Below are 22,692 nucleotides of genomic sequence, written 5' to 3'. Positions count from 1 at the left end.
CTCAGGAGACTGGGCAGCCCAACTTCTATCAGTGGCACCAAAGACTGAGGCAAACAAAAAAAGCATTCCATGCCTTTGCTTTATCTTAATGTTAGTCAGGTGACAGTCTTCAGCAAGTTCCAGTGTTTTCTTTCCAACTCCCTTTGCTATTGACACACTTAAGAAAGGCTTAAGTGACTCAACACTGGCCAGTTTCAGCCCTAATGGGCCTTTGGCATTTCCTCTCCTCTCCCTGCATGAACCAACCACAAATCTGAAATCTTGCTGCAAACTCCACCTTGCTTCCAAAGGTCCTCTTGAGCACCACAAGGGGTTCCCTGCTCAGCCAAGCTGGTTCTCTGCCACTCAATGTTTGGGAAAATTGCAATCTCCCACAACAGCAAGAGCCAGTGATCTCTCATCATTACCCACAGAGTAACTCATCAGTGCTTACATCCCAACCAGGTGATCCCAGACACCATCTCCTTTGTTTTCCACTGCCCTTATCCTCACCCAGAGGTTTTCATGAAGGATAGCAGCACAAGATAACATATTTATTATCAGAAATATAAGCTGTGCATTTTGGAAATCACTTAAATCCCACTGGAAATGGGACAAGGGCTGCTAAGTCTCTGAATGTCATCTGTGCATTTTAGAATGAGGAAAGTGGACTAGAAAAACAACCCTCCAATTATAAAAATTTTAAAAAGGCACAATTCCACTTCAATGTCTAGTTTCCTATGTGATCAAATCTTTAATGCAACATTATTAAATTAATTTTATGTAAAATAAGTATACAAAACCGATTGTTAATAATAATGATGAAAGGGGAAATACCAACTGTAAATGCTTCTCTTTTAATTTCTATTAATCATACATAATTTCTGATAGTGTTGTGCTAAGAAGCCTTAGCTGTGGAACCAGGATCCTATTACACAGCTACCAGCTGGGATGTTCTACAAAAAGAACAAGAAAATAATAAGATGGTCTCTTTTGTGCCTGTGTGTCTGTATACATGTATATAAAGACGTGAGTCAACAGATGGGCACTGACAGCTCGAGAAGAATCCCCAAAACCTGTCAGACAATGCTGGTGCACAATGTACAGGGATGTCAGCAGACAAACTGTGTGGGTTATATCCACCTTTATTCCATGGGTGCTGCAGCAGAGGATATTTGCATGAGGGATTTGAAGTTGTTGGATGAATTGGCTTTGTGAATGTTAACTCCTCCTGCTCTCAGCATGGTCGGGAAGGTTCCCCAAGTGGATGTTGCTGATCAGTTGTTCCCAGGATTTCTGATAGAATGGCGTAAAGTACAAATTGTGATTGTGATTTCCACGCTGTACTTGTAGCAGATCTTCCATCGGGTCTGTAACATCAGAGGATGGCATTTCACAGACACCATTTAGATAAGGGCTTCTATCTAAGGACCAGATCAGGTTGTAACTATGACAACCTCGCAGATACAGCTGCACTTCCAGGGCAGGGATTCTCGCCTGCAGTTTTTCAATAACGCATAAATGGAATGTTAGGTGTTAATTCAGTTCCTTTTCCTGGAAGGTGCTGATTTTGACCAGCTATATCTAATGCCAAATGCAGTGAAAAGCACCCTGGATGTTTGAAAAGATGCCTTTTGCTTTTGTTACCATCTCCTGTTTTCTAGAGGTGTTCTGATGCACACTGGAGGCTGTAGGCACTGGCACAGTACAAAATAGCAGCAACTTGGTCTTACAGCAATTTCATATGATTTTTAATTTATCAATAATATATGTTATAATTTCATCATATTTTAAAAAAAAAGATTTAATTGCATTGCTTTTTTTTTCTACTCATTTTCCCCCCATCCGGAGAAATGGAGATTTTTATTGCTTAAAGGGATGAAAGACAAACAAGAGCTCCTTTCTGTGAGAGTATTTGCTGCAAACAGTAATCCTTTTTTACTTTGTATATGACCCACCCTGTTAAATGTCATGGGACTTTAGATGACTGCTGCAGAATTCCACAAAATATTTAAAAAAAAAAAAAATTTGCAGTATCAGAAGCTCAAAATCAGTGCCCATTAAATTCTACAGGATTTTAGACTATCTGTAATGGACTATGGCATTTTAGCTCTGTAGAATCCTACTGAATTTTTTTATTAGGGTATCAATCTTCACACATGTATGATTTTATCTTCAAAGCCTACCAGTCAAACAAAGCTAAGTGGAAGGCTGAAGGCAAATTTTGCATGCTGCCTTAAAGGAGTGACAGAGTTGTGCCAGGTCACAAAGGAGAAATTGCAGCTGAATCCTGGGATTCATACACCAAGAGAGCTGGGTTGTGGTGGTCAGGGAAACAGCAGGCACGAATGCTGCTGAGGAAACAAAAACCAAACCCAGGTCTGCTCTGTGAATTTCCTGCCAGCAACCTCCACGGGCCCCAGCATGTTGTTATGATGGTGTATTTACAGAAAATGCCACAATTTTTCTAATTATTGGCTGTCGTGTTTTTCTTGCTTAGATCCACAGGAAAGGAGTTTGCCCTGAAGATCATAGACAAGGCCAAGTGCTGTGGGAAGGTAGTGTACAACCATTTGCATGTGTACAGAAGCAGCACTAGCAGCTGCTCATTAGTCATAAATGGTGGGTGTGTTTGGGTTTTCTGACTATTTTCAGAGCATCTCTTTAACAAGATGATAATGTATCCAAGAACCAAATAATAAAAGCAGTGACTGTTAGTCTACTACATAATAGAGAAAAAACAAACTAATTGTTGTCTATTTTGTTGAGCTGGCAAAAAAAAATGCTAATATGCACCCAAAATTTATTGGACTATTTAATGTGTGAAATATGAGAGAGGAAATTTGCAGCTATATGTTTATTTATGCAATTCCCATCCCACTCTGCCTCTTCTTTTTCTCTCTGTATAGCTCAACATGCTCCTTTTATAAGCAGAACATGGATTTGAAAAAAATTTTCAGAACCTTTTCTTTCTGTTTATGTGGTGCCACCTTCCTGTTTCAACAAAGATCTCTTGTGTTCTGAAAACTTTCTTTTAATTCAGACTTAAAACAGAAAATCCAAAATTGTTTCTTCAGGAGAACAGTATCTCATATAATGCAAGCAAAAATCTGAGAGTGTCAGACCTCTTCTTTCCCTTCATACTTCTTGAGTATAGATATTTTTAAAAGAAGAAAACTGCCTCCCCTCTTTGTGTGGTAAGGAGCTGTGTAATGCTGTGATGACTTCCTATTAGGAGAGGTCCTTAAACAGAAACATTTTATCTGTGCAGGTTTTAAACCATGTTTTAGATGCTAGGAGATGAGGTTTTCATTTTACCTCATATTCTCCAGGTTTATTTAGAAAATTTAGAAAGGAATCATAAAAATGTGCAGCCACAAGAAAAAATGCTAGGATTGCCTTTCTGAGATTAAAATGTTGCAATTTCTTTAGCTGTGGAAAGGGTGATTTTTGGATGATGTGTACAGCTTGCAACTTTAGATGGTTTTTTTTACTTGTCTGAGTCAGCTGCTTAGGTATCATAAATTGGAATGGTCTGGAGATAGATATTCTATTTTAAACAGTACAGTTGAGAGGAATTTTCTATTTATCATTCTCCTTTCTTCAAAACATCTATAAAAAGAGAAATCAACCCTATGGATGCACAGCTGCCCATTTTGAAAGGACCTATATCTGTAGAGCTAGAGACTGTTGGAAGATATTTATACCTCTTAGGTAGAATCATCCTGGAAGAATTCCAAGAAAGGAAATAATTAAATTTTGCTACAGCTTTTTCCTTCCTCACTCAGTTCCACAGCCCTTCCTTAAAAGCACCCATCCCATCCAGCCCAAATTTGGATGATTTAAGTGTTGCTCACTGTTCCTTGATCTTGGATGTTCAGAAATTTGAATCCAATTGACTGTTTTCCACAAGGGGCTCAAATGCTCATTACACAATAGTGTCTCTAAATAAATCATATTAATGTAGACTGAAACATATATTGCACTATCCAGGAGAACACCATAACAACTTTTGGAATTACTATTTTTTTCATGGCAAAACATAGCAAACAGTGGGGTGGTTGAAAATAACTAGCTACATATTAGTCAATATTTTTTGAGGACAGTTTTTTAAAGAGTAGCTCAACAATATTCTGGAGCCTTTTAAAAAAATACTGTTTATTTTAAGTATTAATTATGCCTGAGCAGTTTAGTCAAGAAAGCACAGATAAAGCCTTTGTGCCTTAGTTGTAATTAGTGGGTGTAATAAATTTAATATGTTGCCTGTTCTTTAGGTTGAGAAAGCTGTAATAACATTCTAGTTTTGCTTGGACTCTTAATGTTAGTTTTGAACTTCCAGGCTTCCATTCCTGAGGCTTAGTGTGCTGTGGCTGTTCACATCTGTCTGGTGATGAGATTCAGCATTGTGTTTAACAGAATTGCTTCCTGTTTGTCTGTTTTGTTTTCTCTCCAGAGCACTTTGCTTGGAGCAGGCATATGTTTGTTCAGAGTGACAATTGCTGCTCTTTCAAAGTGAATGTCCAAGGTGTGGTGTTTAACCCGTGTGTGCTGCACTGCTCTCTCACCAATCGAGATGCACACGTGGCATGTGGTTTCTGAGCTATGCAGCCACAGAAAGCTTTGGCAAAAGCACAATGCATCTGTAAATAACCCCAGAAAGAGAAGGTGAAGTGGTGTAAGATCTCCAGGCACTGCCTGTGCACAGTGGATCACATCTCCTCCTGATGCTCTGCTCACAAATGCATGAAGTGCATGCTCCTTATCAGTGCATTCAACATGGATAAGTTCCCAGTCCAGTGATATGATTTGTTCCCTGCCAGGGTGGAAGGATACTCCTGTCTAATGCAAGCATTGTTTCTTATTTTGCAGAGAACCTAAATACAATATCCATATTCCAACATCTATAAAGGAAAACTAAAATAATTCTTCACGTGGAAGGGACACATATTTTTTTTTGCTCTCCAGTGTTAAAATGTTCTAGAAAACAAGGCTTTTGAAACTAATTAGTTCTCAAAGGCCATTACTTCCTCAGAAGAACAGGGTAGGGGAAATTGAACTCAGTCTGTATGCTGTTAAGCTGTTGGAGTCACAACAATTTAACTGAGCTACTACACATTTTGCAGATTGTAAATCTAAGCAGGCATATAAAATGAACCAAAATCCATAACCAAAACACTTAGAATATTTTTTTCTTGTATATGCTCCACAACTTTTTAAAAAAAATAAAGTCCTTGGATACAAATCCTAGGTAATCTGTCCTTGAGTAACCTCCACCAAATGAGAGGTGAAGGCTGGAGAGGATCAAGAACATGTTAACTGTTGATGAGGGGTGACAGCTTCCAGTGATCCAGCTGGGGGGCAGAAAGGTTCTGAACTTAATTTCACCTCATAATACCCACATAAGAACATAACCTGCACTTCCTGAATTGCTGTCATGTTCTGGGGTCGTTTTTGGAGATGCCCCATTTGTTATCTGTGCGAAATATATTTTTAATTAAATGTGGTCAGTGATGAAATACAAGCTAAGATCCAGCAACTGAAAATAACCATCTGCTATATAAATTAATCAGCAAAAAGGGTGCTCACTGATCAAGTGACTGCCTGATCAAAGGACAAGTGAATTGGCAAATTCATGTTTCAGATAAACTTCCATCCTCTTCCGAACAGGAGCACCTGATTGAAAATGAAGTGTCTATTCTGCGCCGAGTGAAGCACCCCAACATCATCATGCTCATAGAGGAGATGGACACCCCCACAGAGCTCTACCTGGTGATGGAGCTGGTCAAGGTAAGGCTCAGGGGCCTTTATTTGTCTTCTTTGAATTCTCTGTGTTGGTGTGAAATCTGAGCAGTATCTAGGAATGCTAAGATCTTGGGAGACATAATCAAATAAGGTTTCAGTGGCAACCTGCATTTTTAAATCATAAAAATACACCTGTCACACAATTATATGAATGGGATTTCTCTCTCTTTAGTTGTAATTTGACTATTAACACAGATTTGAGGTAATTTTGCAATGTGCAGTCTAGAGAGAAGTGGATAGTGGGTTTTATATCATGCCTACAATATACAGGGATGATAGTGATATGGATTTACTAACAGATTTCACTATTCTCATTAGTTAATAAATTGATTTAAAGAAATGAACCCTCTGTAATGAATTTATCTTAATAGATAAGACAAATAGATTAAACTCAAGTGATTTTTATCCTGGAAAACCAAAACTCAAAAGATCTCACCCATTTTGCTTGTATCAAAAAGTTCACCAGAGAACAGATGTTGCTTTCCTACATGTACAGAGAAAACACAAATATTCTTTTTGCTGTCACCTTGTGAGCCAAATACACGAGTAGCATCAGGTTCCAGTCATGCATTCTCTTGTCTGAGTTCTGTACATGCACAGCCACACTGCACATCAGCTTGACTGGCATGTCAGATACAAATAACATACAGCAAAAGCAGTAGGAGCACTGCTCATTTTTTGAGGAACACTATTTCTGACTGAGGCACTGTTACATTCAGGACTCTAGAATGGTTGCCAGACTGGGAAACCTCTAAAGTGTGTAGTTGTTGAATACATAATTTCTGTAGCCCACTCATTTTTCCTCCTTTCTAGAAGCTCTTTTTATACCCTATAGGCTTTTTGGGGTTTCAAGACTATTTTTTTAATGTTTTAATTCACCACCATTTTGGTCTATATTTCCTGAATTGCTGCTTCTCTTCGGTGTGCATTGAAATGCTTGGAATGCCACCCACAGCTCAGACAGATCACTCCTACACTGATGTATCCAGGGAAACCATCCTGGAGACACCCACATGACATTTGTTGTCATGACTGAAAATGCCCCATCAGTAACTCACTCACATGTTGCAGTGTATTCCCAGAGGAATAGGGCATCCATAAACAGAGCTTGACACATTCAGAAATCACCTGGAGGTTCTGCACTTAGATGTATCTCAATCCGTGGATTCATTTATGTTGATATGTGTTTATCTTTTTTTTCTTCCTCAACTATATTTATTTGGTATTTATTGCAATATCTGCAGAAATTTGAATTTGCTGACTATTTGTTAGTTAGGGTTTATTATTATTATTATTATTAGGCTAATTTATTTTAGGCTTTACTCAAAATCAGAGCTGTTTTTCAATATGTTGAATATACTGATAAGATGAAGAAAAGGGATGCTGTATGCCTATACCTGTAGGTAATATAAATGAGTGATCAAAGGTAGGAAGATCAATAGAAAAAAAACCTGTGATTTACCCAAGCTCAGACACTAGAAGCCTGGAGAACAGTTAAGAATTTAATGTAGATGACTGAAATCCTAGTCTAGTACCTTGGTGACAAGATAATTTTTCTGCAAAACTTTTTTTTTCTGTTTAACAGGAATTTGAGCATGTCTTTTGGGAACATTTTACATGTTTAGGATTTGGTTTTTTTTAAACCAAATACAGTCTTAATTATTTTTTAAACAATTATATTTTTTCTTTCCGTAGGGAGGAGACCTGTTTGATGCCATCACTTCATCTACAAAATACACAGAGAGAGATGGGAGTGCCATGGTCTACAATTTAGCCAGTGCTCTCAAATACCTGCATGGTCTCAACATTGTGCACAGAGACATCAAACCAGAAAATCTTCTGGTATGTCCCAGTTGTTTTCCAGTATTTTCTCTTACTTTGTTCTCATTAATGCAAATGCTTGTGTGGAAATGTCAAGGAGCACAGCAGAGAACAGCAGGCATATTAATTTAGAATAAGTATGTATGAAGTAAATCTTTTGCCATGAGGTAGCAATCACTGTAATGCAGGAGAGCTGTGCTCAAACCTGTCCTTAGACCTATCTTTATTTACAATTTGATTGGCTGCCTTTTGGATAAGCAGGAGTATTGTCTCACAAAACAGTGAATTTTAAAGCTATGCCAATGAATTATTTATCAGTTTGCAAGTGGGAGAAAGGTGGGCTGAGAGCCATTTCTTCATTTCTTGAACAATCCTATGGTTATCAGCTGAATCCAGTGGTTTTTTTCCTTTCATTGTCATTGTAGGATCATCTCTCTGATGCTTTACCAGAATTCTGGCTGGGAATTAACCCTTTACATTTGTTTATTCTTTTCCTGGGCAACTGGCTACTTTAGTTTTCAGCAGAGACATAAAATAACTGTGCTGACAAGAATTACCATGAAGTCTGCTTAGGGAACTCCTTATTCCCCAGTCCACAAAGGGCATCATTCCCCTTCTGTCCACAGAATGGGATCAGTGTGTGCTGTCTCACTTACCCACAGAGGTTACACTTCAGCATTACATATTGGATATTAAGTGTCATGCACTGCACAAACAGGGCCATAATCTCCCCTGCTTGAGACATTTCTTGAAAGTCTTTTGTGGTGTTTGTCAGTCCTGTTTATTGAGTTCGAACCGAGAGTAGGAGTCACAGCTTATCCCAGACTGGATTTTGAACTATAACAAGGACAGGGCTACAAGCTGAAAATATTTCCTAATTAATAGTCAGTTCTTTCCCCAGTAATTCCACTGACAGTGTTTAGCAATTTAAATAAACCCTCAAATAAATTAGATTGTTTAGCAAAAAGAAGCATGGGGGAAAGCTTCTCCTGGAAAATGTAGTCACAGCAACATGGCACCTGAGAGAGAAAATGAAGGTAGAAGTCTCACGTACTATTAGTGTATCTCCAAACACAGTCCAAAGAAATTTTAAGCTCTCATTAGAGATTGAATCAGTTATAAATAGGCACAAATGCCCTTTCTGCCTAGAAAGCCTAAAGAGATTACTCAACAAATGCAAATCTTACTCACTGTGATTGACAGCAGCAGAATGTTCAGATAACATCCTGGTATTGAATATAAATGCAAATAATTCCCATTAACGGCCACCTGTAATTGCACATAGTTAGTTTTTTTGCACAGGGTCATCCAGCCTGTCTGGATGGGAATTACATTCCCTGTGCTAGTCATGCATTTAAAAAATGCAAACCCTAAGAGTAATAGCTGGTATGAAGGTGTTATATAAAGGAGAACAAGTGTTTCCATTACTGATATGAATTACACATATGAATGAATGAAGAAAGATATTGCAGTGCTCAGATGTTTGAGGAAGGCAAATAAATTCAGCCATTCTGGAGATCCTGGGGCCCTCTATTCTAGATGCCTTTGAAATCATGTTAATATAAACATTTTACTGTAGGAGCAAAACTGAGATGAATTTATTAGGGGGATGTTTCCTTTGTGTTGGTCTGGTTTGGTTTTTTCCTGCCATCACTGTTGTATAGCACTTTTCTTTTTAATTAAATTCAGCTTCTTTCAGCAATAAAATGACTCAGTGCAAGATTGTTTATGGGCCTTTTGGTAAGGTGCAGTTGGGTCTGCACAAAAACCTAAACTGAATTTGCCCAGACCAAGCACAGGGAAGACATTTGCTGATGAAATTGTCTAGAATGTTGGCTAGATTTATGCTAAGATAACAAGATGTTAAACAAATCTGATTGCAGCTGCCAGTCCCATTTTAAACTCTAGGTCCCAGTCAAATGAAAGTAGAGTATTATATTTTCCTGAATATATTTAAAACTTCTCAACATTCAAGGACTGAGTTTTCTTTTCCACCTCTAGCTGCTCGAGGCTGTGTCATGGTCTGACCTACATAGCTGGCAGACAGCTCCATTGAAAATTTGCTCCAGCTGCAATCAATGGGAATATCATTTTTTTTTCTCTTCTTGCCCTACAGGATTGTGGAAATTACCTTTTTTCCCATCTTCTTGGTACGGTGATGATGTTTTCCCAAAGAAATTAAAGGATATAAAAATGCAGATGTTCTCCTCCTTATTCTGTGTTAATTTCTCTGATTTTAGGTATGTGAATATTCAGATGGAACCAAGTCTTTGAAGCTTGGAGACTTTGGACTGGCGACGGTGGTGGAAGGCCCTTTGTACACTGTGTGTGGGACACCCACCTATGTGGCTCCAGAAATCATTGCAGAGACAGGGTGAGCGTGACTGCCTACCACACAGGCCTGGTAACCACTCATTTTTGGCAGGTTGTAAGATCTTGTAAGATCCAAATGCTCCAACAGGCTGTCCTTCCATTGTTTTGGAACCAAACCACCCAAGGGCACCACTCCCAGTTCCTCCAAGAGGCCACCAGTGTCCTTGCTCCCAGAATTTGCCTTTGCCTCTCCTCTCCCACCTTCCCAGGACCAGCTCTGGTGCAGTGGAGTCCATTTGTTTGTGCTCCCTGCCTCACCTCAGCATCCAGAGCCCACTGTACCACCCATGGCAGCTGTATGGGGAAAACCAGGCAAAACACAGTGTTTGCATTAGAAATGGAATAATTTATACTGGAAGAGGCTGCAGAGGTCACCTAGTCCAAACCTGTTCTCAGGACGGTTCTAATTAGAATATGTTGATTCAAGTGACCATTTTGGGTGACACATCCTGTTTGATAACAACTGAGCAACCCCATTAGTCTGTATTTAACAGGTCATTGCATAAATACAGAAATAAATTTTGTAAAATGGTAAATTTTCACCAATGGCAGATTTTCACAAGTCCTCTCTCCTTTTAGACCTACGAGATCTCCATTCCATGCTTTGGCTGACTCTTGCCATAGCTGTAACCACTCTGAATTTCCTGATGGAGGGAGGTTTTGTTTGTGTTGTTTCAGTGCATTTGTTGCATTGAGAAACATTTCACAGCTGCAGTCAGCTCCGGTGTCAGAGGGCACCTCCTCTGCCTGCTTGAGGGTTTGACAAACTGAATCTACTGAATAGGAGAAAAGGCCTCTTTTTGACCTCCAGTGTTTTAATTTCTGTGCTTTAAAAGAAAAGTGCAGCTCTTCTTGCCCGTGTTGCTCACTGGAGAGGCTGGAGAATTGGTGTGTCTTGTTGCTTAGCAACACATGATAACCTTTGAGAGAGTTACTTCACTGTGGGGACTGAGAATGCACATCCTTGTCTTTAACCATTAGTGGCTCTGGATGGGGAAAACCTGGATACTGACTTGGATTTGAGTATATTCAGAAGACCCTGGAGAGCCCTGAGGTAGAAAAAAAACCCATCATAGAATCATGGTTTCTTAAAGGTTGTAAAGGTGTGAAGAAAAAGGTGCTCAAGCCTAAAATTCATCACCCCATCGGCAGCAAATAACTCAGAACAGATTCTCATGTAATCCTGTCAGCATAATTTATTTTTGATTGGAATGACTCTTTTTTGTTGTTGTTGTTGCTAATTTAGCACCAGTAACACAGACTTATTTTCTCAGGTATGGCTTAAAGGTGGACATTTGGGCTGCAGGTGTGATCACTTACATCCTGTTATGTGGATTTCCACCTTTTCGCAGGTGAGTGCCAAAGGGAGAACCAGCAAAAGCAATCAAGTTCTTTCAGAGCAAGTCTGACCTTTCTCCCGGAAGGAGGCATCCTTGGGGGAGGAAAAAAGGTGGATCAGATTGATGTGTTTTCCTCACGGATTTGTTCATTTCTTCGCGTGGTTTTCACTTGTCCCTCATTTTAGGTCTGGGATCAATTTTTTAAATATGTTTTCCTACGGGGGCAGGTGTTTTAGTGCTACGGGGGGGGTGCGAGGGCAGAGCCGCTTTTCCTTTTGTCTCCAAGCGGATCCCGGCTCCGCCATCCGCGGCCAGGCGCTGCCCTCTGCCGTCGACACAGGCGAGGGGAAAATGTGCTCATCCCGCCTTTTTAACCTTGCTCGTCCTTTTGGGAAGTGTCCAACGGGCCGAGGGGTTTTTCTACTGAAAATCAAATGGGCGCTTTTTTTTTTCCTTTTTTTTTTTTTTTTGACAGAGAATGAGAAGGAGTTGGCACATTTTAACAGGGAATTCTGCTCTTAACATATAAATTACCAATGCAGGGCCTGTTTGTTCAGTTTTACGGCAAAATACTTAACAAAATAGGTTTAACTAAAACATCTCACTGAACAAAAATATCTTGCCAACAATAAATTTTATGTATATTTTTTATTTTATATATATTTATTTTATATATATATTTATTTTATATATATAATGTATATTTATTTTATATCTATTTCTTTATTTTATATATATATTGTTGATGGAAAAAATATTAGTTTCACGTATTTGGGTTTTTCATGTTGTTATTTCTTGTTCAAAGCTGAAACTGTGTTTTGAAAGATACATTGTGCAAGAAACTGTATTCTTTGATGAGAGTTTTGGGTCAGGGCACGGAGAATGTCCATATCATGCTAGTAGAACCAGGTTATGAGTGAGATTGATAAATGTGTGTTAACTATGCAGCCCTATTTCAGGGGAAAAGTTACCTCAATGTATTGGCTCAGAAAAGCTATCACTGTATAAACTTGTAAAATATGCATTTCTAGTAGTTATTAACATAATTTCTGTTCCATCCCCAAATCAAGTTAAAATCCCTATGACAAATTGGCTTTTTCTCTCATAATGTTTTTCATTACTGCTGTTTTACAGTGAAAACAACCTTCAGGAAGACCTCTTTGATCAGATACTTGTGGGGAAGCTGGAATTTCCCTCTCCCTACTGGGATAACATCACCGATTCAGCAAAGGTACTGATATTTTTTCCCACCTGAAACAACATTTCGGACAAGCCCCTGTGCAGCCTGTGCTCAGCTGGGAAGGCAGCCTGGAAGATGCAGAGCAGCCCAGTGCCCCAGCTGTGCCTTTTCAGTGGGTTTGGCTGAACAGGGCTTGGTGAAAGCTCAGGTGTTTCGGGCTCTGCCTGAGCAAGGGTGGCAGAATGCCAGCTGCATTCAGGGAACGTCACACCACGCCCAGCTCACTTCATGATGCACTTTACAGCAGCTTCGGTGCTTCAGCTGCAAAATAAATGTGTCCCTGAATTTTTCCCTCTTGTCACTCTTTAAAAAAAAATAATTATTGCTCTGTGGATTGGTTGCAGTAGGCATTTCTTCCTATTTTTACTTGAGGCATTTATTAGAGTTTTCAAGAGGTGCAGCCATGGCTAATTGCCACTGCCAGCAGTTCCTCTGTGATCATTGCAGTTTTGTTTAAATTGATTGTGTCTGTAGGACAAAGATTCGAGTTGTGAGCCCCACTTCTCAGGTTAATTCACTAAAGTGTTTTGAATAATGTCTGTAACAAGTGGAGGTGGTTTTTTATCTGGCAATGAGAAGTTGAATTTTTTTCTGCATTTTTTCTGCATTTCCCAATGCGTGTCTATCCATTTACCAACATTTCCCAAGTCCCAGTCATCTCACACATTTCCAGACATGCATTCTGAACAAACAGGGTCCTCAATCTTGGTATTCAAGGTGATGTCTCACTTCAAACTTCCACAGACTAAAGAACTTAGCTGGTTGGGAAAGCTCTCAGTTAGGTGTGTTGTTATCATCTGCTTCAAGAAACCATTTCCCAAAACTGAAGCAATGGACAGTGCCCTTGAAATAATTTTGAAATAATCTTGATAAAAATATGAAGACTGATAATTTGGAGGCTATAAAAGGTTTTTTGAGGGAGGAACTTAGCTCAATGTCTTTTATTCTTCTGCAGCAACACAGAAGAGAACATTTTCAAATAATTTCATCAGTTTCTTGACTTTCAGGTGCAGATTCTTGTCTCTGATTTGTGTTTTTTTATGTAATGTTACTGAGTGTATGTGCACTTCCCAGAGAGGATCTCATGTCTCCCACGTTTGTTTTTGTTCTGGTCATGTGCATGAATATATAGAGAACAAAGTGGAACATTAGAGCTGATTTTTTTAACATTTCTTTTTCATTTGTTTTCAATAGACTCAGTGAAACATGAGTACAGTGAAGAAGCTGATATCAAACACGCTGCCTTGCAGCCTCTTAATCCTAAAGGGCAAATTTAAGTTCCATTTAAGTCACACTGGTATCACTGCTTCTGGTATCAGCTGGGGTTGGTTTTTTTCCATCCAGGTATCAAGAAGATTGCACTGAGAAGAACTTGGTGCAACATTATTTTCAGTTTTAATATCCTTCCCCATGCCCTTCAAACTCTCTTTTTTTCTTTTTCCATGAAGGAATTAATCAGCCTGATGCTACATGTGAATGCTGAAGCCCGGTACACAGCAGCACAGATCCTAAGCCATCCCTGGGTGTCAGTGAGTAAATCACATTTCACTTGTCTCTAATTTGACATTAAACCTGTAAATCTAACCATTAACCTGCACTGTTCAGAAGCAGCAGTACAATCAGCAAATATAACACCTACAGACACTAAGCTGATGCCTGCCAGGTCCTTCATCTTCTCAGGCAGCAGCAAAGGGGAACACCAGAGTGCATTGCTTATTGATTTAAAATCAATTAATTATTAATAAGCACTAGGTTTACATGGAGACAGTCAATGCTTTTTTTCAGACATGTTCTAAAAGAGGGACTGAATACAATCTGTGGAGTTCCCTGACACAAGGGAAGACAACTATTAACAAGTGTATCAATGGATAACAGCTCCTCTCAAGCATATTTATGATACTTGATAACACCTCCAGACTTAGGACATGATGGGCCATTTAAAGTGGTGATTTGAAAGAAATCCAAGTGAAAAAGATGCTTTTCATTTTTAAGATTATTTCAAGCATGTTATTTTTAACTTGCTTGAATCAAACCTGCAGCTTATAATTGTGGGACAAAACAATGCACTGGAAGTGTCACATGTCATTTTAAGAAATGGAAGTTCATTCAAAAAGCAGTGAGTGATTGCTCTGTTCTTTCCTCTGGAATTGTCTCTCATGTAGTAGAGTGTGTTTACTTTTGGACTGCCTGTCTGAATATTTACTATTCATTAAAAAGCAGAAAGTGCCTGATGATAAAAAACTTCTTGGTTTTTCCCTAACTTGAATATTGTGTTCTTTCTTATGCAGGATGATGCTTCCCAGGAGAATAATATGCAAGCTGAAGTAACAGGTAAACTGAAGCAGCACTTTAATAACACCCTACCCAAGCAAAATAACACATCTGCTGGGGTTTCTGTCATCATGGTAAGAGAAATGAACATTTCTATACATTGATAGTATACTCTGCATAATTTCCTGACAGTGCTCTATGAGCATGTGTGGTGCAAGAATAGCAAACCCAAAACTAGAAGAGTCTCTAATTCTAGCCTTTATTGCTGTATAATGTGGATTGTCTCATCATTGCTTGAGAGCAACCAAGTCTATCACAGTGTGCGGCCAAGAGATAAAAATGAGCTTTCAACAGAACCATGTGAACACTAAGTAGGTGTATGTTAAAATGAAGTTTATTAACAATTTAAAATATTTCATTTTAAAAAGCAAGAGTTTTTTATCATACTGCCCACCTAGTTAAGTAGGGTCTACCTCTGTGCCTGACCAAGTATTGCTTCCTCTTGAGCATAGTGTTGTTCAACACTACCTGTGCCAGGAAACCAGGCTCCATTCCAGAAACTTCCTTTCTTCCTGATCTTACCAGGGCCCATCCTCGTCTGATGCAAGGATGGACACTGCACACAAAATGTATCTTCAGTAACTTAAAGAAAGTAAAACCATCATGATACCATAACAGGGACTTCCAACCTCACCCTCCCATTAGTATTAATTACTTTCAAAGGCCAGACCACTAATGTTAACAAGAATAATTGTTTTAATCGTCTGAGAACCGGTAAATTTAAATAAAATGTTTCTGCCTACATCTCTGTCTTTGCAAATAGATTTATGTGAGTTAAATAGGCAAACAATTTAAATGTAGGAAAAGTGATAACATAAAAATAAGTCAGGAAATGGATTTCAGGTTCATGCTCTTGTCTACATTTCATTTGACAGTTTGACTTGACAGTTTGAGGGGGACTTCAGAGCTTCATTCTTTATACTGTTGAGACTATGGATAAGCCTGAAGCTGAAAACTGGTATAAAATGCACTATATGTAATAAGAGCAATTTTAATTCTAACTCTCAGCCCCTCTCCAACTTGCATGCCACTTAAGCCTGTCTCAGATCTCTGACACAGCGTAGCTTTGGCTTCCTATTGGTGTGAGTTTTTTCTGTTAGCTACTGACACTCCTTCAGCCAGGAAAGTTCACCTCATTTTACCTTTTCCTGCTTTATTTCCTTCTAACAGGTATGGAAGGATGTAAATGCATAATTATTAATTGCTGAATGCAGCTCCCAGTTAATGCTGAAAGGAAAAGTAAAATCTTGCTCAAAACACTGTGATCTAATGAGGATTAAGCCCCCAATTTGTTATTCTTGCCCTGGTTTACCTTGAGCATTGAAATTTAGTTACCTTTGTGTTGAGAAGTTCTTCACTTGCTCCAGCACTCATTGCTTACCAACATTCAGCTTCAGACAAGCCCACTTTGTAACTCTCACTGTGTATTGCAGTGCATTGCTCTCTCAGTCCACCTGCACATTCACTGGAGCCCCTTTAGCATCACCTCATTCCAACACTGTCACCTGGCCCATGCAGATAATACCATCCTGTGGCAGATAAGTAAAACTGCACATCCCCAGTTCAGTGTCCTTGCACAGGAGGCTCCTGCTGCCCCCAAAAGCATGTTGCTCTTAATTCATTACTGATTTTTTTTTTGATCAATTAAGAAATGTTCTGTAAATCTAAATTTGTTGCAATTGTGTTAGTTCTGCTTAAAGTAAGTCTAGTTTCTGTCCCTTGCTTTCTTCCTTTTCTCCTCCTTTCCCAATGCCTGCATTGCTTTCCTCTGAGTAGGTCCAAGGCAATGGTACGTACTAACGGCGATGCTTTGTTCTGCTGCACAAAAAGTACATGGTCTCCATTTGTAACAAGAAAGGAGAAATAACTAAGCCAGTCTGAAGTGGAAAAAGCGGTACAGCCACACCAAACCAGCAAAGGAATACCTTTTAAACCCTTAGGAAAAAAAAAGTTCTGTCTTGAGTGATGCATATCTGAAATAGGCTAAGCAAACACCAATACAACAATTTTTTACTTCCTCAGACATGTCTTGGTTTATTCTCCTGGCAGTCATTTTGTGCATGTCTATATCTATCTTGTAGCTAAAAACAGCTAGAAAAGATGAGAACCCTTTGAAGACAGAAGCAAAGAACTAAACCACTGAACTAAACATTGTTTCTATTTAAAATTGACACTTCTTTTAGAGCCAGACAAGTGATAATCAGTCCTAGATAAATAAAAAAACATTCTTGCTTAGCAACAGTAAAATTAAAAAGAAAACCCCAAACTGCTCTACACAGAACTGTATTGCTGCTATGAGGACAGCACAGGAGAAAATCACTGTCAGCATGAACTGAAAGCATGTCCTTCCCCTTTTATATAACTTCACCTGCCACTGAAATAGCTGAAACCCCTATTTACAACTTTTTCCAGCAAGAAAAAAAGCAATGCAATGGTGTCTTGATAATGATAAAATTCCTTTAGACCATCACTAACCTCAAAACTCAGATCCAATTCAGCTGCTCCTTTTCTTGCGTGCTCCCTTTGCAGTGTTGATTGTCAGTAGCAGAAACTCAGTTGTGGACTATGGAATTTTCTCCTTGTACCTCGCTATGCAGGGAGGCTAGTGATGTAACTTGAGTTAAAAAAAAAAAACCAACAAAACAACAACAAAAAAAAAGAGGGTAAGTACCTTGTATCTGCTGTCCTTGATGACTTTGGTACAATAAACACATCTGAAAAAAAATGAACCCTGCAAAATTTGACTTGTGTCAGAAAATTATTTAAGTATTAAATACTTCAGTGAATAGTGTATTAGTCAAACCCAACTAAAAACACATAAATTTTCACATTAGTAAAGTAAGTCCAATCAAAAGAATAAAGTTTTGAGGAAAAGGCAAAGCACCTGACCTTTACAATTTGCACATATCTTTGAGGGTAAGGAAATTGTTGTCTTCAGCAGATGTACCACATACTCCAGATAATCGACCTATTCACTACAGAATTCTGTTTTCATTCCAGCCTGTTGCTCCCTTCTCCTGTAAACTCATTTTTAAGTACAGAATTCAGAAATTATGCCTTTTTGCAACCATGAGAGGTCATTTTCCTACTCTCACCACTAAGCAGAAAAGCAGGCCCTTTTCTTGAAAAAAGAAAAAAATGTTCTGTCACCTTCCCCAGGGGCTTCCCCTCTGTACCGTGTGGTTTGTTACAGGAATTGTAGCACTGAGTCCTCAGTAAGCATCACCTGATTCCTTGTGTCTGCAAAAACACAGGTACATAAATTTTGCTAATAGTTACTGTGACGAGTTCCTTCTCTATCACAACCACTCGTGCCATCTTTTTTTCCACATCAGACTTGCAAGACAAAAATTTTAAACCTGCAACGTCATGGCAAGCATACATCTGGAAGAGAAGTTTTCCTTACATTTCCTAAAGTCAGCATCACAAAAATTATACAATTCATTATATAAAATGTTATTTCTATGTTATGTTATTCTAATGTTATTTCTCCTTTTTTATCCTGGCTGTATTGCATGCAGTTCATGTCTTGTAGATTGTTTTAACCCTTAAGACAGGGCTGTATTTAAGTGTTGTTTCATGTTTTGCCTTGGGTTTGTTCTGTTTATTTGTAGAACACAGCTCTAGATAAAGAGAGTCAGATTTTCTGCAGCAAGCGCTGTCAGGACTCTGGTAGAGCTGGAATGGAGAAAATTTCTGCAATTGCTGCTGCAGCTGCTGATCCTCGTGTGGCTGGGTCTGAGCCCCTCCTCCCTGCTGCTCCTGAGCCACTCCGGTCCCCCACGCTGCCTTCTCCCGAGCCTGCTGGGGATCAGCCTGGTGCGTAGCACTGGGGAAAACAAATCCAACTGAAGCCCCCCACTCCCTGGCCACAGTTTTCTTCATTTCCCATGACTGTTTTCAGTTTGTGAGCACCTCTCATAGCAAGCCCCAGCCAGGTCTGATCCTCTCTCTCACAGGGGGTGAACGAACCACATCTTGGGAACAGCAGTAGGGGAAAGACCCCAGGAATGTTAGGTGGTTTTTTAAGTTCTCTGTGTCAATAATTAACTCCATTTCACACAGCCTTGGGCTCTAGATAGACTAACTTATGGTGTAGCTAACCATATTTTTATATGAGCAGTGAGGTGGGGAACAGTTACCTGGCCTCACGTCCACCAGCAGGCCCTGTTCTGTTCTTCTGATGGGAATTTTCAGAAAAGTGGGAGAGGCAGACAAGGGAAGAAAATTTCTATTTGCCTTCTATTCCAATGCCTCTATTTTTAGCCAAGTTTCTACTAAACTTGAAGAGGCAAATTTTCACAAAGAATTTTTTAGTGGACTAACTGTAAAATATCATGAGACAAACATTTGAAGATAGAAAGGGAAGGATGGTTGTTTTCCATCAAGTTTGTTATCTGACTTGCAGGCAGGGTAGTGTTTAGATAATATGAATTTAAATAAAGTAACTTGGGATGTAAACATGAGCAGTGGACGTTTATTTGTTACAAAGACTGGAGTGAAGGAAGCCTTTTTGCTTTGCCATTTTCTATCCTAACCACAAGTGTCCCATCCACACCTTTCTCCAGGGTCAGACTACCTGTTAGATTAAAAAAAAATAAAATAAAATTACTTTGGGCCTGTGAAGGGAAAGCCTGCTGCATGTTATCCAAGCTATGATGAGCTGAGCAGCTCCTAATTCTAGGACATGCTGATAGAGGAGCTGCCATCAATAGCCATCAGAGGTTTGTCAGTGCTATCCCCCTATTCACCTGGTGCAGGCACTGGAAACCAGGATTGGGAAGCAGCTCTCCTTCATCTGCAGTCACAAAATAGACAAGGTTTTCTCTTTACCATAATGCTTAGTTCAATAGAGTATGTATTCAGCTTAATCCTTTTCCTTTGCTCGTTCTTATGAATTGGTCATAGTTCATTTTTTCTCTTAGCTATACTTTCTACTAGAATTGTAAAAGAAAGACCTGCAATAAACTTTCTTCATTAAAAAAAAAAACAAACCAGAACACAAAAAGTCATTCCTTTCTTTGAGAGCTCAGTTATTTTGTCAGTGACACTTGTCTTATTCTCCCTGGAGAGACTGAACAATTAGATGCCTACCAAAACAATTTAATAGAATTAATTTGAGGGATTCCCATAAACTTCATTGTTTTAAAGTTCATTGCTTCCTATGAAAGCCTTGATTAAACATGGTTGCTTTACCTTTTGAAGAGCACTTAAAGATCAGAAAGTGCCAAGTGATAACTTAAGGCCATGGCAGCTGAAAGATGTGCAACATCCTGGCAAGAAAATGGTATTAAAGGTAGGGAAACATAGCATGTCTTAAACTATGATAAAAAGGTTGGGCTACAACCAATCCTTGCTAATTAACTTCTTTGTGGGTTCCCTGGAGTTAGTTCAATATACTTGAAGAGTATGGGAATAGTCTTTCTGTAAAATAATTTGGTTTTTGATACAGTGCAAAAAGATGAAGCTATCATTCCAACCTTAATCAGAAGAGAAACTTCTGATTCAGATTCTGGTGAGAGTCTGTAGCTGGCTGCCTGTGTGGTTGGTGATTTCTGCAACAAGTCTCAGACTCAGCCAAAGAAAGGATGTGGAATTTCAGGTGGAGCAGGCTAATGAGCCCCCCCAGCAAAGACAGGGAACCTCCAAAAGAGCAGAACAGAGAGATCAGCAGAGAGGGAGCAACAAGCAAATAATGAATGCTGGGTTAAGTTCTGTTTTTCCTAAGAGGATGAATTCAGCTATGAAGAAAAAAAACTGCAATGGATTGGCAAGGATTTCCAACGAGTTGTGTTGCACAAATAATTATGCACCTATAACAGAAGGGATCAGCACTTGCCTGGTCAACAGCTGCCAGTTCTAAACTACTACCTTGTCTCATGGAAGAAGAAAGTAAAGAGACATACCTTGAATTCATGTCCCTGACTTCATGACTGATCAATATCTAAACAGTCTTAGACAAGTATTTTGATTCACAGAGCAGAGGCAGGTTCCAAAATGCCTATTTAAAAATAGTGATGACAGCTGGAAAATATCATCATATGGCCAACAATCAGACAAAAACAGGATAGCTGGGAAAGTCCCCCAACTCTTTGTGTAACCTTAGCAAAACTATAGCACTACTCCGGGCCTTAAAATACTTCCTCATAAGGTCAGTCTGTGCATAGGTGCAGGAGATACCACACTTTAACATAAAAATAAAATAAAGATGTGTTGGTTAACACTAAAACACTTAATGAAGGTCCCTAAGTATCACATTTGTTTTCTTACCTGCTGCACTTTAATTTAGTCCTTCTCTTGTTGTAGAACCACCAGTTGCTGCTGGAAGAAGGCAAAAATAGTTCTGGTTCAGAATTTTTTTCCTGTTATAAAGGGAAAGAAACCATTATAGAAATTGAAAACAAGTTACACATTTTTTAGAAAGAACTGTTACAAACACTCCATAGTGACAGCTCTACTGCTACCATGCCTACATTAAAAAAAAAAAAAAAAATCTTTTTAAATATCCTAATCTTTCTAGGTCCTTTGAAAGTGAGTAGTTGTTCACAAAAGTTCAATGAGCCATTCCTGCAGATTTAAAGTCCCAGGACTGAATCCTCTCCTGCCATAAATCAGCCCAAGACTACATCCACTGATTGATTCCCATCAATATTTACCCTTGCAGACTATTACTCCCTTCTGGAACAAAACAAAAAAAAAAATTAAAATAAGTCTCAAAATACATTAATGAAGATGCTGTTTTATGGTGCTAGTTTTACCAAGTAGCTAATTGTCAAGAATATTTTACTCAGTAGCTAATTGTCAAGAATATTTACACAGGTCAGTAAATCCCATTTAACCCTGTTTTTCACATCTTTCTTCCTCCCAGTAGTCACTGGTCTAATTACTATAGCTTGATATCTATACTGATACTGAATCCTTCACTTTAACATAAATATATGTATTTATCTCTCAATCGTCTTTGGCTTTATCAGCTCTTAAATGGGAAACTATATTTTCATTTACTCATTCTTTCTTTCAAGCTACATCCAAACAGCAATTGGAAAGCAGCAGAAAAGCACAAAACTAGCAACCGACCCAAAATGCTTGTAAGGTAAAACTGATGGTTTTAAAATGACAAAAAAGACAAGAAAATCAAACCCTCCTACTTGCAGTCAGCTTCAATGTCTAAAGCACAGAAGTAGGTATCTAGTTGAGCTTTTCTGTCAGGGGAATTCACTCTAGCAGGATTTTTGTTTTCTTTTTAAATTAAATTCGTATTATGAAAAGAAATTCCAGGGCAGGTAGTGGTAGCAAGCAGCCATGCAACTATCCACTAGGAAGGTGTTACTTCTTTTCTTGTTTTTGAGGTGGGTTTTCTTTTCGTTTTTTTTCAAAGAGAATTTGACTTTTAAGTGCCTTTGTTTCTTTTGGAAACGGGAAGCCATGAGTGTGAATCATGCAAAGTGCAGGTTTCAAAGAAGTACCAAAAACTGTTCCCTCTTCCCCAGAATAGTAGGTGAGATAATTGCCAATTAAGAGGAAATATTGATGTCAAGAGCATTTCAATGCTGAATGTTTAAACACTGCTTGAATTACACTACTTGTTTTGTTTCAAATGGTCAGATTTTGGTTTTTGTAGCTACAGAGGCTTGAAAAAAGCATCCCTTGCACGCAGAATAAGCAAGGCAAAATGGGAGAGCAAGGTACAAAGTCATTTCTGTTACTGGACATTGCTATTGCTGATAGCACCAAAGTCACCACACAACCAGACTGAGCTGTCCCTACAACATTTTGCAGCTCAGAGCTCACACAGCAGCAAGAAAA

At 38.9% G+C, this 22,692-nt stretch overlaps 1 protein-coding gene across 5 annotated transcripts in view; it reads left to right on the top strand.

Annotated features, from left to right (window-relative positions):
- The window catches only part of DCLK2 (doublecortin like kinase 2), a 78,610-nt gene extending 59,263 nt beyond the window's left edge, over positions 1–19,347 (top strand). For 2 of the 5 annotated variants that reach the window (XR_010783480.1, XR_010783479.1), the window contains 10 exons: positions 2,480–2,537; positions 5,647–5,766; positions 7,477–7,623; positions 9,843–9,976; positions 11,250–11,327; positions 12,450–12,546; positions 14,004–14,084; positions 14,844–14,960; positions 15,762–15,844; positions 18,501–18,614. Coding sequence is in view for 3 of the 5 variants with exons in the window: in XM_066547967.1 (XP_066404064.1) it covers positions 2,480–2,537; positions 5,647–5,766; positions 7,477–7,623; positions 9,843–9,976; positions 11,250–11,327; positions 12,450–12,546; positions 14,004–14,084; positions 14,844–14,960; positions 18,501–18,713 (1,045 nt within the window). In the remaining 2 variants the exon portion in view is untranslated. Of the gene's footprint in view, positions 1–2,479; positions 2,538–5,646; positions 5,767–7,476; positions 7,624–9,842; positions 9,977–11,249; positions 11,328–12,449; positions 12,547–14,003; positions 14,085–14,843; positions 14,961–15,761; positions 15,845–16,662; positions 16,676–18,500 lie in introns of all 5 variants that reach the window. The other 3 variants (XM_066547967.1, XM_066547966.1, XM_066547968.1) reach the window with 2 other exon arrangements.
- Positions 19,348–22,692: the final 3,345 nt, after the last annotated feature.

The sequence above is a fragment of the Molothrus aeneus genome, chromosome 4 (genome assembly GCF_037042795.1).
Source record: "Molothrus aeneus isolate 106 chromosome 4, BPBGC_Maene_1.0, whole genome shotgun sequence".
NCBI lineage: Eukaryota > Metazoa > Chordata > Aves > Passeriformes > Icteridae > Molothrus > Molothrus aeneus.
Note: the sequence above shows the minus strand (reverse complement) of the source record. Positions and strands in the feature narration are given on the sequence as shown.